Source organism: Channa argus, chromosome 24 (genome assembly GCF_033026475.1).
Source record: "Channa argus isolate prfri chromosome 24, Channa argus male v1.0, whole genome shotgun sequence".
NCBI classification, from domain to species: Eukaryota; Metazoa; Chordata; class Actinopteri; order Anabantiformes; family Channidae; genus Channa; species Channa argus.
In genome coordinates this window covers 2,226,213-2,243,040 of record NC_090220.1, presented here as the reverse complement: position 1 = coordinate 2,243,040, position 16,828 = coordinate 2,226,213, and the positions used below count along the sequence as shown (strand labels likewise).

The 16,828-nt window shown below is 37.7% G+C and overlaps 1 protein-coding gene across 1 annotated transcript; it reads right to left on the bottom strand.

The window, feature by feature from the left end:
• Positions 1-31: 31 nt before the first annotated feature.
• psmg1 (proteasome (prosome, macropain) assembly chaperone 1) lies at positions 32-5,708 on the bottom strand. The gene is made up of 7 exons (XM_067494311.1): positions 5,464-5,708; positions 4,193-4,296; positions 3,443-3,588; positions 2,216-2,278; positions 1,206-1,404; positions 417-547; positions 32-190 (listed from the first exon to the last, which is right to left on the bottom strand). The coding sequence occupies exons 1-7, from the start codon at positions 5,580-5,582 to the stop codon at positions 113-115; spliced, it is 840 nt and encodes a 279-aa protein (XP_067350412.1). The 5' UTR covers positions 5,583-5,708; the 3' UTR covers positions 32-112.
• Positions 5,709-16,828: the final 11,120 nt, after the last annotated feature.

Here is a 16,828-nt window from a genome sequence, read left to right as displayed (position 1 = left end):
GACTGTGTAATTAAACATTTACAGTTCAACATAGAAATTGTTCATTTAATATCATTTATTTAAACAAAATTACAATATTGAATCGCAGGAAAGTAGAATTAAATTGGAATTTTCAGATATAAAGATTACTCTGAATATCTGCAGTTTTGACAAACTTGCGAAAGACGTCAGCGCTTGGAGACCAGTCCAACTGAGGAGAGAAAATAACGTAGGAGATTGAAGCATTAAAAAAATCAGGAAAACATTTCAGTAATGTTTCAAAAGTCATTTAATACCATCACGATCATTCTGGGTAATGCATTAGTAGATATCACCATCTTTAATTGCACTTTTCTAAGTTCCTGACTTTGTTTGTGTTTCACCACACTGACCTAAAAAGAAATTGCCCTCAGATATATAAAAGAAAAGCAACTCACCTGTATGGACTTGCCCAGCCTGGTTAGTGCAGGCTTATAGGTCTCCATGGTGACAGAGTCAGGGCCAATGATATCACTATAGCACTGGTAAACAACAGCAGCAATGTGGTGGACCTGGCAGTGGTTCAATACTGATGAAACAGCACAAGTAGAACAGTGTAAGGTTATCTACACCTAGACAGAGTAGGTGGTGTGGGTTTGAAATGAAGTACGTAACCTCAATGATAAATGCTCACATTATTTGTCCTGATTACACAGTACTAATAGATTTCTAATCTATTTGTTTAGACCCTTAGACCATTAGAACCAAAATGACCAAATCAGGATGCAAGACTACAGTCAATAAGTGGAGAAACATTTGTGCAAGGCAGGGTTTTCCACACATACATACACATCAAGTGTAATTTGGGATTCAGCGTCTCGCTCAAGGACACTTCAACAGGAAGAGCAGAGGATCAAAACCTCTGATTTATAGTCAACAAAAACGGGTTAGTACAGGTCTCCCATAAAATGTGGATGTGGAGCACAGTGTTTCAAGACATGGACAAGTTGTTTTATGAGATTAATGGGAATGTTTTCTTTCTTATCTGCAATGATAAAGCTGCTATTCTTCAAATGTCAAAAAGGAACTGCTTTACTAAACATGCAAAGCAGTATGAGAGACGAGTCAAAGCTAAGTTATGCAGCTTTTAAGTCTATATTACTTTATGTGTGAGAGAGGAAGCAAAAAAAAACTTTTCAGATAATGCAAGTCTGAGCCTTCTAAATTAAGGAGTACAATATTAGTACCTGCAGCTGGAAGTCCAGTAACTATGTTGGGTTGCTCTAGTGACGGGCAGACAGGCAAACCACTGTAATTAGTGGTGTGCAAAGATCGCAGGAAAGGAACAGAGCTATTGCACAGACAGTCTGCTGTCCTGTAATCGGCCACAGAGCTGTCTGACAGCACAGTCACTTTTAAGTCTCTGTGCTGCAGACAGTCGAAAACCTATGAGAAAGAGAAACACATCACCTTTTTCATGTTGATCAGCTTTGCATGTTTGATGTTGACCTTTCTAGTCTAACAATGTTTAAATTGGGGCCAACAACTGGTGTACACTCCATGACAACTTTATTGGTACTGGGCCAACCCCCATGTGCAACAGAATAGTTAGTATTTTGGGGGAAGCACAGATTCTGTGAAACACTGCCTTCTGATTATCAGAGTTACTGCTGCCTTTTGCTGATGTTCCTTATTTTTCCAAACCATCGTCTGGAAATGCTAGATAATAGTCTGTGAAAATCCCTGGAGATCAGCAGTTTCTGATATATTCAAAACAGCCCGACAGGCACCAATTATCTTTTTAAAAATCAAAGTCAGATTACATTTCTTTCCCATTCTGATGCTTGGTCTCAAAAACGAGTTAACCTCTTGACCATGTCTGCTTGCCTTTATGTCATGAGTTGCTGCCATATAAGTGTATATGTAATAAGACAAAAGATTTGTACTCATCTATTTCACTGTCAACTCATTGCTGAATCATTGATCAACAACCAATACAACTTTCCTATGTGTGGCATCATGTTATAGTAAGTGAACTCCCCCTTGTATAGTGACTTTCTACCTTAACAGGCTAATGCTTTGCCTCTCTCGAAACATAGCCACTCCAAAGTGTGCTCCTCCTTCAATATAAAAAGGGTCCGTTGCTACGTTGTGGTTCTTATTCAAAAACAGTGGTTGTAAATCTGTTGAGCGTCTCTGCATAACAACATATTTTAATCACAGTGCTATCAAAATGGTTTAGTTGTATAAAACATACCTTTTCTGCCCACTGAAAAAGTTGGTCTTCTGCAATGTAGCAAGTCACTTGGCATATCAAAAGCTTCAGGGAAAAGAATGCAAGAAACATTTTATTTAAATGATACGAGTGTAACTCATATACAGCAAGAACTCATATACTCTCACAGGTAACAAATTAGAGGAAGAACCCACAAATGAAGCTTAAGCATCACTGCAAAATTGTTTTGATGTGGGAATTACTTTCACAATTTAATTTCACATTAGCATACAGCAGCACAAGGTGACGTCTTTAGATTTCTTTGATTTTGTCAGACCTACAGTCCAAAACCTATCCAAATCATATTTAATGTCCTATGATGCAAGTCAAAGGAGTACATGTTTTTCTTTCAGAGCCTGGACCCAGCAAATGTTTGCTATTGTCAGTACAAGCAGAATTTCCCCAAAATTTTACACACACTCGCCTCATCAAAAGTACTTTTAAATCAGCATAAAAAATGAAGGTGAGGCTGGCTTTTATTTTTAGTGAAGCAGTAATCTATGGGTGAGCGTTATAGTATCTGCTGTCCACAGCTGCCTTGAATGCCTTTTCCTGCAGCCACCTGATGGCAGCATGACAGAAACCTGTGATAGATGTGAAGCATTTTAACCAGTGCAGTGCGATCACTATGCCATGGCCACAGACCATTCACTATGTTTATCTTGATTAAATCGCACACAAATGACACCAGGCTGAAATTAACCCCACGCAGCTCTGCACACATAAGACTTATAACTCTGATTTGTGACAGCTGATGCAAGAGCTGTCACATTAGCAGGGCTCATAAATTCTGTAAGTTCATTTTGTATTCTTGAAATGCATTACAGTATAAAAGCTGCTGCAGTAAGGTGGTTTACAAAGTGAGATATAGCAGAACAGAGTGAAACATTGCTGAGTTGACGCAGTTATATAGACGATTTCAACAAACGTAAGTCTAATTTAAGTTTAAGTGGATTCTTATGTTATATTATATTTGTTGACCAATATATATATATATATTCAGGTTTTTTCAATAGTATGTTATGCATTAGCACAACTGAGAACTAAGCACAGTTATCATATGGTCTCAATAGTGAAGAATTTATTACATCAAGAGAAATATCATTAACTAAATGGTTAGTTAGGTTTACAGAAGTCTGCTGCTGTTTGTGAAATGCCAGATGCATTTTCAAGTGATGCTATCAGCTATTTTGCTTGGATGTTACTCACTGATGGATTGTCCTTGTGTCTGTAGAAAACACATGCAGACTCCTCACTTGTTTGTCCATTTAAAGGCCTGCTCCTTTCATTCCACACTGATGCATGTCCCACTGTGTCCCAGTTTGCAGAGGTGAGGATATATACTGACAGAAACCCTGACAAAAAAACAGAACCTTTCAGTATTGAACAACACTTTGTATATGACAGAACTTTCTTTTCATATTTAACTTATGTGACATCTTGGCATGTGTGTCAGCAGCTGTAGCCATCCTGAACAATAAGGTCAGTGGTTCAACTCCTGGCCAGATGTCATGGTATTATAGGCCAGGACTCTGGATCCCAAGTTGCACTAGATGTTTGGTCCTTACTTCTAAGTGTTTGCTAAATGACTGTAATTGACATTACTTCACTTATTCCCAAGTCTGTTGAACCACATTTGGTCATGATCAATAACACTACCACAGCAAATGCCTGTTATGATTCCTCACAAACCAAGGTGATCTCTTCAAATGGTTTTGTATTTCTGTTTTTTCCTTGACCAATGGTGAAAATCTAAATATTTGCCTTTTAGGTGTAAAATGTTCATCACTGTTGATTATATTAATTGTGAATGGAATTAAGATCTGGGAAAAACTTTACGTAGAAGAAATTATGTACATATTTTTCTCACAGGAAGGATTTTCCTTTGATTCCTAGTAACACTGTTTGTACTGTCAGAATGAATAATGACAGGCAATGTATAATACAGAAGCCACTTACTGGAAGCATTGACCCCAGAAGCAAGGATGAAGTCTGAACAGTGAAATTTGTTTCCGGACCTCAGGGCCTCAGAGACTTCAGGGTTCCAGTGCAGACAAACCTCCCTGATGAAGAGTGATACGTTTTTAGATTTAGACTGTACAACTTTAATTTATTTCCACCTGGAAAGATGTGCCTGCTGTTAGCTTATAAGAAATAAAAACAGTACAATCATAAAAAAAAGTCATCAAAATAATTTCTTTCCTTCCTTATTCAGCAAATTCTAACCAAGATTTCTAAGAGTTTTTTTTTTCATAATTTATTATAACAAATGTATCTTCTCAAATCAATTCTCTTCAAACTCACTCAAGTGTTACACTTAGAACCAATTTAGAAGATTCTTTCATTTTGGGGTACTTTCTTGAAATATTAAACTTTCAACTTCACTAACTGGAAGCCGTAACCAAGGCTGCACAAACGAAGTAAAAACCCAGGGGTTCTCAAAACACCAGATTCTTGGTGAAACAATTATTGAATTATTTTTGAATATAGGCTAGGTTGGGCATATGTAATATCAAATAAGGTGAAACCAAGAATGTTGAGGAAGAAACACTTGTTTTACTATTCACTTTTAAAAGCTTATCAATAATGTAAGTGTTTGGCTTTGGGATAAAATCTTTGATCATAACTTTGACACGTGTTTAAGGTTTCCTCGTGAAAATTGAGATGAAGGATTGCTAATAATCTAACTAATCCACCCATCCATTATCTGTAACCACTTATCCCGTGTAAGGTAGGAGGAGGGCTGGAGCCTCTTCCATTATTCGTTGAATAATCGATTAGTCGATTAGTTTAAGATTAGACAGACGACTCTAGGTTTAAAGTCATTACGCTGTTGCACTTGTAATAATTTATTTAAAGCTCTCACGGTGTTAGGCACAAAACAAACATCTCTCACTATCCACAAGGAATATTTTATTTCAATCTAGGTTAGAGGTTATGAGTGCTGCAAAGTTACCTACCGTTTGTCACTGAAATGTCATGTGTCATGTTAGCTAACGTTAACTTCCCAAAACAGGTAAGTTAGGCGTCAATGACGCTACTGCATGTGGTCATGTTGCAAAGAAGGTTAAAATTGGAGGATAAAAAAAGCACATTTATTTTTACTCCTAAACATAATTCGTAGATTTGCTTAAATATTAATGTCTTTCTGCTAAATCTACCGCTATACGTCCATGCTTTCTGACGTATCACTTCCTGTTACTGGATGCTAGCTGGATAAAGTTATCTACCGCTTTCCCTCCAGCTCTCTGCGGATTTGTTCATCTTCTTCGTTTTCATCGAGATCCTCATCATCCTCTTCCACAGCCCTGGAATACACCGACAAAACTTCACCGAAGAACGTCGCCATAACCGCTGCGTTAGCTTTGCAAAGCGAAAGTTTGGCTAGTGATCCTGACGTTTAACCATCCCAAACTTCCGCCGGTAGCATAACCCTTTCAGAATAAAAGCCAAACAATGTCTCCATCCTAAGTGGCCTCGTTTTCCTCACTCGCGTCTTTCCTCGTTTCCGAGTCCCTCCTACTCAAAATGCAGGGAAAGATGCAAGAAAAAGACGCGAGGTGCGTGGAACTGAGGGAATGTGTTGTAGCGGACCAGAGACTTCCTTTTCTCTGAACCGTCACCAACGCGTTTGCTGTTTCAGCTGGAGCAGCTGTGAGTCGAACTTTAGAGATACACACTGTTCAAATAACATGCACAGTTAAAATCTGGGGCTGAGTGTTTTTCTTTCAAATCTGATTCTTATCTGTAAATTAAAACGTGCATTCTGTTTTGTTTGTTTGTTTTTTGTTGTTGTTGTTGTTGTTTTACATTGCTCAGATTAAACAACAGAGTGTAAATGTTCACTGATAAGATGCTGAACACATGAGGACATAAATACCAGCAACACATTTTTAATGGCCGATTGTTTGCATCTGGATTTATTTGTATTGTGTATTGTGATACTAACTATGATTATGTTTTACAATCTAAACATTCAATAATGTATTGAACCACCAAATGTTTTTGACAAATGGTAATTAAATAAACATTTATGCATCTTGATGGCAGAGAATTCAAATGTTTTTACTGCTGAACTACAGCTCACTCCCCTCCTGTCTATGACCATATTATTATGAGAAAATAACAGATCTTTGAGAGAGGAAATCGTTCTGTTAAATAGCCTTGTGTCAGTCAGATCGCTTTAAAAGCACATCGAATGGACTGGGACTGGCAGACAATGTATATAACCAATGACAGGACAGAAAACATATAATGGAGCAGAAGTTAATTGGGGGGGTCATTATACATGAAGAAAGTAGATGTGTTTATATTACACGTAGCCTGGTCATTTATCTTTGATTAATATGTCTATGTGTAACCCCTTATCCTGTTTAGGGTGACCGGGGGCTGGAGTCTATAGCAGCTGTCCCCGTGCGAGAGCGGGTTACACCCCAGAAAGGTGTCCAGTCTATCTCAGGGCCAACACAGAGAGACATAAACAGGCAGACAACAATTTACAGTCACATTCTCACCTACAGACAATTTAGAATCACCAAATAAGCTAACATGCCATGTTTTACTCAATGGCTTATTATGTTTTATAACATACACAATAAAGGACAAGTTTACAATCAAGATAATACAATGCTTTTACAATAGTGGAAGGAGCTGACAGCCACTACAAATGCTCCTCCTCTCCTGATTGGTCCTATAACCCTGTGAGTGTGAGTGATTCTGAAGTTACACTCATTTAAAAATTAAATTCCATATTTGTGTTTCTAACTCTGCGCTGCAGCTCAACTCTGAAACATTGTTCACAGAAACCCTGGAACAATTTAAAACTAATAGATTGTAGGTTCGTTAAATATTCACAACTTGATTTGAATAGGTAAAACTGCTGATGCCTCATAATAACTTTAGCTGAACTTTTACACAGAACAATGATGGATTGTCCTCAGCACAGTAGAACCTCCTTAGGCGTGAGTCTTGTTTTAAGCTTCACAAGATGTGAGCTTATGCGCGTCCAAAGAATTTCTGCCTGAGCTGTTCACTTAAATGAATGAATGACTGAAGACTGTTGCTGTCATATGGTGTATTAGACGATGCATACGGGCTTGAACATGGCTAACAATTAGCATAGGAATGACTGATGTGCTATATTTGGTCTTGATTTCAATCAGTGTTAAAGTTGATGCACCACACGTATCCACCAGCTTCTGACTGGTAATACATAATCAACACAAGTGAAAAAATGCAAAACATACTGCATAACGAATGCTATCTGATAATTTCAAGTTGTATAGATAGCTGGAAACATAAGCCAAGTCTTGTTAGGGCAATTTCCCCTCACGTTGACTGCAGAACATCCATCCTTTCCATTGTGTTGTATAATTCATTTTCTTGTAAACTGTGCCCTAGGAGATGAGGAACAAACAGAAATGTGATGACATCAGCACAGCCATAAAAATACTTCATCGGCACCAGAAAAAGTCTAATGCTAGAAAGAGAAATTGAATTGCAGAGCAAAGCCTGGAGTAGAATAGAGAGTAAGCTCTATTACAGGCATCATGCTATAATGTAGCAGGAAGCCATAAAGTAGAAAATGGAGCAACATGCTAGGAGGATGCTTCAGGCTGCTGTTAATGTAATTGATAGTAGAGGAAGGGAGACGGCGAGGGAAAACCTCCAGACTCAAGACAACAAGAGAGTAATGTCAACTACAGGACAAACAGGTGATGTCACCACATCATTGATCACTAAAAGGGGACAGTAGAGGACAAAAACATCCAGACTGAGACTGTCTGTCTCTTTTTGCCCTAACAGCAGCATTGCCTGAGGACAAAGATAGATGTTTGTTCCATCTGTCTTTCTGTCTGTCTGCCTGGCTGGCTGGCTGTCTGTCAGTTTGTCCTACACTTCGGTCAAGAGCAGCCGATCCGTCCTACTAGCCACACTGCCTGCCAGGCAGGCCGGCAGGGATGTATAGACATTTTAGTGGGCCTCTCATACAATATGGTGTGTCCCAACATACACATCCCATCAGTTAATTCCAGTACAAAAAGTAGTTAAGTGTGCGTGTGTTTTTTTTATCTGAACATGACTGATTGAACTATATCAGGAGAAATCAGAACTAATACCAGAACACACAATTATTCCGTGTATTTGTTTTATTTAAGTTGTCTTTTCTAAGATTTTGTAATCCGTCATAAATTACCAATTCGTACATTACATTATTATTGGCACTAACACTACAATAGGGTCACAAAATCATTTGTCATCAAGTGAATCAGGATCAACAAGATACTTTATCAAATGAATAACCCTGAATTACAAAAAAATACAAACAGTACAAACTGTTACCATTAAAATATGTACAGACATTTTGAACTACCATTTCTTAACAACAATTCATACGTATCATATATCATATTCATATTCATTTATATGTGTGTTTATGCTACACTTGAAAAGATATGAAACTATTCTGTAAGTGTAAACTCACTGTGACAAAAACCAAGTAATTTTTATTTAGGACTGAATTTATTGAACAAATTCAATAACATTTGACTGAATATTCCAAATGCACTGAAATATATTCGACTGAGCAGCTCAAACGCAGTCCAATTCCTGTGGGACTACATACATGAGTAGTGCCTGTCCAACGTGTTTCTTCTTGAGCTGTTACCTTAAATGAATGAATTTGTGAAGGTTTTCTGGTGGATTCACATGATGTGTCATTCTACAGTGCAAAGAGGCTTGAACATGACTAACAATTAGCACAAGAAAGCTTGATGTGCTATTTTTGGCTCTTGTGCCAATCACGGGTAAACTTTGTGTAACAGTTTGTTTCTTCTAATACTTGGCAAAACACACCACAATGTAAAGGACAACAGTTTAACAGTTTGAGAGGAAGAAATAAAGAAGGATGAAAAATAAGTAGTTCACAAATAATAATGACTTTGTAGTAGCTATTTCTACTATATATCTAAGCTCTTAACAATCAATGTGGATTAAAATGTGGATAACACCTCTGTTTTTTTTAGCATGCATAGTCTGCACACTATTTTTGAAATATGGTTCCTACTGCTACTTAAATGTAAATGCAGCAGACAAAAAAAAAAAAAACAAAGATGGTAAAAATGGGAGTAACAATTTAGTTTTTTTCAAGAGGAGGAACAGAAATATGTAGTATTTTTATAAATACTGAGAAACAGCACTTTGGGGAAAATGATGTTAATAACCTTGTCTAATTACATTTGAGGACAGTCACACATTAATATTACAGCCCTTATTATTGCAAATTTTCACTCATTCCAAAGGTTGTAAAAATGCGTTGGTGAAAATGCAATAGACAAAAGGGAAAGTTACACCCACACTACATGGGTTTAATATCATATGTCTACTTTATCCTGTGATGTAGAACAACGAACAGGGATCTACTGTATGTTTCTGACAATGTGCACAGAAAATATAGATTACTCACACATAATTATTCTTTAATGTTTAACAAGGAACATAGAGTTCATTATTTTAATTGCGCACCGTAAAAATAAAGTATGTGGGCAGTAATATATGGCCTGGCTGTTCTTTTTTTGCTTCTTAATTACACAGTAAGAATAGGGCTGTTAAAACCCTTTTTCCCAGCATTTGGTTTTCTTATCCAGAACTCAAAGGCACCCAGTATTTAAAAAGACGTTTTCAATTTGAGTTTACTTCTCATTTCCTCTAAAATGCCCAGTTTTTAATCCCTTGTTCCCCATATGTGGTTCATTTGAGTTTTCATGATTGTTACATTTCTATATTTGTTACTGTCACAGCAACATGGACTTTTCACACACACCTATTCAGACCACCTAAAAACACTCATAGAGGGGCAATTTGGAGCTTGGCTGTTTGTATGTGACTTGTGGGAGGAAAGTGGAGAGCCTGAAGGAATCCCACACAGACACGCAGAGAACATGCAACCCCCACACGTAGAGAGTCAGTTGCTTAGGAACAGAATAGTTTAGCAACTGTGGGTGTGATCACTTCTCAGCAAAGTGTGGGTTTTATTCACATAAACCTGCTGCAGGGCTCTGACAATGCTCATAGTGTTTTAAGGTGGGTGGAAAAGGTGAACTGCAGATCATGTAACATCCCCCAGCTGAAGAAAAGATTATTATAATAATGTCATTAGAAGAAAATGCTGGGAATTCAATAATTTATCAAGCATAATATACAGACTTTTATGTTTTTGATTCGGACAAAATGTGCAAATTTACCTTTTTATGCTAATCAAAGATGCACTTAATTGTTAAATTGCACGTTTCTTTTAAAGGTGAATCTATTAAATCCGAATCTGTTATGTTAAACAGATGTTTTGAAGAATGAAAGAGATGCAAAACCATAGGCTCAACAATGCATCATTTTCCAACAACATATCATGGTAAATGGATTGATCCATAATACTGCTGTCAGAGTTTTGTATCATTATGTACCATTTATTTTCTAACATTTGTCAGAGAAACACAGTTTGAACTCAAGTCAGTCCTGAGTGATACTGACAATACTGGTAATAAAGATTCAACAAGGAAAAACTAAATCAGAATAACAGAATGTACATTGTTGCAAACCTCATTTTTATCACCAAATAAATTGTAATTTCTGTGACATTACATCATGTTTTGTCATTTTTAAATTGATGTTAGTTTTCATGTACACCTTAAAAAATGCCATAGTGTATTGTAATTTAATTTTAGAAAGAAACCCATGTTGTCCCAGAAATCCCAATTTAAATGTTTTTGGATTTCTGAACTCAAGGCAATTGGTAAAAAAAGTATGTGAAAATAAATCCGTAATTCTTATCTGGGTGATACAAAACTGACATGGAAAAAGCTGCATACAACTGATCATTCCGTTGAATTCGTGCTTGTTTCTACGTTTCTACCTGTTCATCTGTAACAGCTGGGAAGAAATAAATGTTCCTTTAGGTATCAAATACTCTATTGGGTTTATCAGCTAGTTGCTTTACGAAATTTTCTCCATCTGATGTTTGGTGCTATAAGCAAGTAGTGTTGCAAGGTTTCCCCATTATTTACAAAGGTGGCCATTCAGATCCAGCTACTGTCTGTACAAATTTTATTTCAAAGTTTGAACTGAAGTAGTAGTAGTATGAGGAGGAAGAACATGAGGAGGAGGAGTGTTAGTTTTTGCCTTCACGCTGTTTCAGTGTCATTGTGTTGGGAGTACAGTAAAAAGATTTTCGTGAGTGTGATGACATCAATTCAAGAGAGTGATACCAATTAGTGTAAGAGACTGAAGACAAAAACATGTAGTTTGGATTCAGAGGTGCAGGTTTATGATATTGTGTCCAACTATCCAAATTCCATATTCTAAGCCAAGAATCAGCAGCCCTACAATGAGGTCATGTCATAACGGTCACTACTTCCAGTCTCTACTGTCACTGTCCAATAAAGTCACATATTTATAATAATTCTAAAAAAAAACCCAAGAATCAACATAAATTTTAGTAATGAGTCAGCATTTACAAGACGAGAGCTCGTACATCTTCATTTAGAATCCAAAAACATAAAATGCCCCACTCAGAGGCGGACTTTAACACTTAGGATGGGGGGCCACAAACACTCCGGTGAGTACAGCATAAATATCACTGTGTGCACTGCAGAGGACACCTCTGCACCTCTGGATGGCAGGATCTAGAAAACCAAAGTTAGAAACTCTTGATAGCCTCCTGCCTCCCCGCAAACTCCGCATTCGCCCCAACTTTATCGCACACTAATTCTTGGTGACAGGGAAATCATTAAGAAAAAAGAAAAATCAATTGTGGAAGTCATTTCCTCTCCCCATGTGCAAAAAGCCTCATTCATTCTTTCCCAGAGCCAATTCTGTTGTGCCAAAAGAAAAGGTGTGTGTGTGTGTGTGTGTGTGTGTGTGTGTGCATGCGCACGCATGGCAAACCAGCTTTTTGTGCATTTCATTAGAAATTCTGCTGACACAGACTTGCAGAGAAAAGCAGTAGTGTGTGTGCATGGAAGGAATATCAAGAGGATTGTTCCTGCCTGGAGATGGCCTGCAGCTTTAAAGATATCAGCTTCTTCATATGAAGACCCATAGCATCACATACACATACACACACACACACACACACTGAGTGGACAGCAGTGTGTACATCAATATATGCTTAGCATTCAGGCCTACAAACGTTTCTCATTACAGTTAATAATCCAATTTAACACAAGCTGCAGTCAGAACACCCTGGCACTGGAAGACAACAGCATGACTCATTAATAGACAGACACATAATCTATAGTGTTATTAAGAAAAAGAAAAATTTGGTTCCAGTCAGTTTGAGTTTATAGAGAAAACATGAATCATTTAATAAATAGAGGATTTTTTTGTAAATGCCATGCACAGATCCATAAAGACATAGAAAGCTGCCATAATTGACGTTTTATATTTAAATGCAATGAAATTGTCACTCAGAGTGACAAACCTACAGAGTTATTCCTTAACACTGCAGTTCCATCAGCTCTATGAGCTGTTTTAGCAGCTTTCAGCTCCTTGTTTTTGTTATACAGTCTCCAACTTTACCATTTGGTCATAGATGCCGGAAGTAAGGGTTGTGGGGATGCCACAGCAGCCTCTGCTGGTGCCCAAGCCTCTACAACCATGATTTCACAAAAGCCATAGGACATGAAGGACAGGAATTTTATAAGCCATCTATGTCCTTACTTGTGACCTTAGATTGGGATTTATACTATCAAATGTGTAAATATGTGTAAACACATTTGAGATTTCATCGATAAAGTGCTGCAATAAAAAATAATCCCCAATTCATGGCTGCAGTGCCTTGCAAACAGTTGGTTTTAGCTACATTTATGAAAAAGATATCATAAATTGTGATGTGTTGTAGCTATGCTGCAGCACCACATGTAGCGGCTATTTCATACTTTCTGCATCCATATGTCGGTATTTATAATGTACGTTTTGTTACCTCCCGTCCGTTAAGGTCTGCACGGTCTCTCTGTGAACAACTGCATGCAGGCTCACAATTTGTGGTTGCACTGACTGTCCACAGCTCAGCTGGTTTTACAGCCCACAACCCTGTAGGTTGGGGAAAATGGCCTCGGGTGGGAAATGTTATGCCAAAATGTTTCATTTCCATGAAGGCAATGAAAATGCAGAGTGGCTCCCGTATGGTTTGTGTTAGGTCCCCAGTCTATTGTGGGCCAGTTTGACCTGCACAGCTGAATGGGCCTGTATGAATATTAAAATAGGTGCTGTTATCACTCCCCATTTAACAGCCTTCAAACGTGCAGCATGCCTTAAACTGTGCATGAATAGTTGTATAAATCTTTCAGTGGGCACACATCTACGCTGAGTTCATCATCCAGGGACCCTCACTCCCTGCAAGGTCATTCATTTTTCATGTTTCCCTGCTTGTTGTGGAACATGTCCACAAGTGGGGATATTACTGTGAGAATTGGAGAGACTTTATTCGATTAAATGTGTTTATCGTCTAATATAAACCTATTAACAAGTTAGACAGAACTCACCTAAAATTAAGGCTGAATTTATATCAACCACATATTTTGCCAATTGTTTTTTGTTTGTTTTTATTTTTATTTTTTTTTTGTCCTTTTGGCTTATTCCGTGAGTTTATAGTATCTAAAATGAATGGTGATGGTTTAAGAATAAAAGACAAAAGAATAAGATTTCATATGTGTTTTATATCGATTTATTCTGTTAAGCTTTATAATTTCTGAAATTAATATCAAACCTTGTAACTGTATCCTTCCACTAGAGATGACTTCTACTACACAATAAAAACCTAAAGACCAAGTGTACAGAAAATGAACTCATAATAAATAATTAAGAAAACCCCTAACCCATTTGAAATATTAAAAATCAAAAAGAGGTTAAAAAAAACAAAACGCTTACATTGTCATATTCAAATTTATCAAACCTAATTGAGGAAAAAATCCTATAAAGTGGTTAGTTGGTTTAACAACATTGATTAAGTATATTTGATTCCAGTCTTAACACAACAGGTTTTTTTTTATTTTTATTTTTGTCATGGTTTGGGAGATAAAAAATGGACTGTGATGACAGCAGTGCAAAATGACAAAAGAGACACAGGAAACTTCATCTGAGACAGATAAACCACACAGTGTCTTCTCAGCTCTCTGGAGGCTCAGTTCTTGTATGTATGAACAGGGTGATGAGAGGCTTAATACAGAGGTGTTGTGGACACATGCTGTGCCGTTTCTCTATTAACCAATGAGAAGAAGGTAAATAACTGCAGGTACCTGGACGTTTAGCCGTACAGCAGACTGGACAAAGCAAGAGCACTGACTTGAACTTCTTGTTGAGGCTCCAATTGATCAGCATCTGCAGTGCCTTTGATCCGTTTTGCAGAACTGTTCAAAATCAATGTTCTCGCCTGGCTATTGAGTTGATCATTTTGTGGTGGTCAGTGTCTGACTCCACATGGTGATGTGCTGAGGCGGCTATCAACAACAGGATCCATAAGCATCAACATCAGGGAGGCTGAATCTAATCTTCTACGTTCAATTCTGAATCAACACAGTGGAGCGACACCACCAGCAATGAATGCAATAGGCTTTACCATCCTCACAGCACGCAGCCACAATATCTCACTAATTACTGTTTCAGGTTTTTTATGATGAAATGTTGTAGAGACATTTGTCTCCACAGTGTGAGTCCAGCTGACTTTGTTTATACTCCATCACACTGAATACAGTAATAGTGATTGTTCTGTGTTGCATAAGGGACTAGTTACGAGAAAGCATTATGGTTCGGACATTGAGAGTTTGAAAAACACTACTTTAGAAAGATTTTCCTGCTTTGGAAAACATAACTTTACCTTTGAGTTACAACATAATCCGTGTAGAATTTGTGATGATGTGTGCTTTGCAGAAAATGTTAAGCCATTACTGCTGATTAAACGATCAAACACTTTTTATTGTAGGGATAATGTTGGTCTAAATGCAGCTTTAAGCAGGATGGATGACGCATGACTTGTGGTCTGTCTCTATCACATCAGATGGCCCACTGCAAAGCAGAATGACTCAGGGTCACATGTTACAGGATGCAATATGTTAATGCGTTAAAATTACACTTCCCAAATCAGCATCAAAAAGATTTAGTCATATCTTACACAGTGTTCACAAAACTGTTCTACAATGTTTCTTCATACATTTTTGTTTGCATGTGGGCCTGCCCTCCACTGCCTTGTGCAAATCATGGGGAACATTGTCCAATCAGTCCATTTTAGTAGCTTATACATACTTCACCACATTTTCATTGAGGACACATTCTCAAACATGATAGAAATACAGTATTTTCTTTTCCTTTGGGCTGTTTCCTTTCAGGGGTGGTCACAGCGAATCATGTGCCTCCATCTAACTCTGTCCTCTGCATCCTCTTCTCTCACACCAACTAACTTCATGTCCTCTCTCACTACATCCATAAATCTCCTCTTTGGTCTTCCTCTAGACCTCCTGCCTGGCAGCTCCAACCTCAGCATCCTTCTACCGATATATTCACAGTTTCTCCTCTGAACATGTCCAAACCACCTCAATCTGGCCTCTCTGACTTTATCTCCAAATCATCTAACATGAGCTGTCCCTCTGATGTCCTCATTCCATCATAGAAATACAGTATGAGCACAATAAATAATGAGATTTAAAACATGATCAGTCATAGAAAGGGTTCACAGTTCTAAAGCCTCAGTGGGTCAAGCTATGGCCTCATTGTAGAAAAGTCTCCTCCTTGTGTTCTCCTTGAACAATATTTCTATATTTGGAGTTCGTGTCACGCTGCCCGCAGAAATGTTTCCAGTCAGGGAGGAGCTGAGCTCAGTTTGGTGGTGGTCTAAATTAGTGGTTTTCAAACTTGTTTCAGGTGACTTTGACTTCCTAAAACAAATAAATCGCTTCACCAAAAGTAAAAGGGGCTTGCTTTCATTCGTGGTTTTAAGTACTTAAGAGGATTTCCACACAGTTATTTTAAGCCTCTGATAGAACGTGTCTTTAATGCCAAGCTGACTAAGTAAAATGCCCCTGTCAAGTTTATTTGGGTTTATCATTCATCAGCATCACTGAATCAGAAAATACACGTTTGATCTGATAATGAGAAAATAGCTAAGATTGTGGCTGACTTTTCAAACTTTAAAGTGTTTAATAAGAAATTGGGTATTTTCCAGTACAGTTTGGTAAAGGCTGGGATTTTTTTAAAGAAGACAAACTTCAGTAAATTGAAAAAAAAAGGAAAAGTCCTGTCCTCAGCTCTAAATGTATACAATAATCATACAATGATGCTTTTCAGATACATATTTCATAATGCCTCTGAAACTCCTTGTATAAAGTTGGGAGTGTAGGTGTAAAGCCAACTTTTCATTTCTATGATTCTGGCGCAACAAATGGTTTCTGTACTTAGTCTGGCCCACATGAATCTATGACAGCGGGCATCACAACGCTCAGAATAATATGGCTTAGACTTCACATCATGTAGGTTTGCAGCATTTGACTGACCACACCCTCCAATATACCAGTGGTTACTATCAGTCTACACTCCAGCCTATTTCTGAAT

Excerpts from the sequence above, each read along its gene's own strand:
- psmg1 (XM_067494311.1), bottom strand. The coding sequence starts at position 5,582 with ATGGCGACGTTCTTCGGTGAAGTTTTGTCGGTGTATTCCAGGGCTGTG. Across the intron at positions 2,279-3,442 it reads GACACAAGGACAATCCATCA|CTTTTGATATGCCAAGTGAC; the intron begins GTGAGTAACATC and ends TTTTCCCTGAAG. Across the intron at positions 1,405-2,215 it reads TTTTTCAGTGGGCAGAAAAG|GTTTTCGACTGTCTGCAGCA; the intron begins GTATGTTTTATA and ends TCTTTCTCATAG.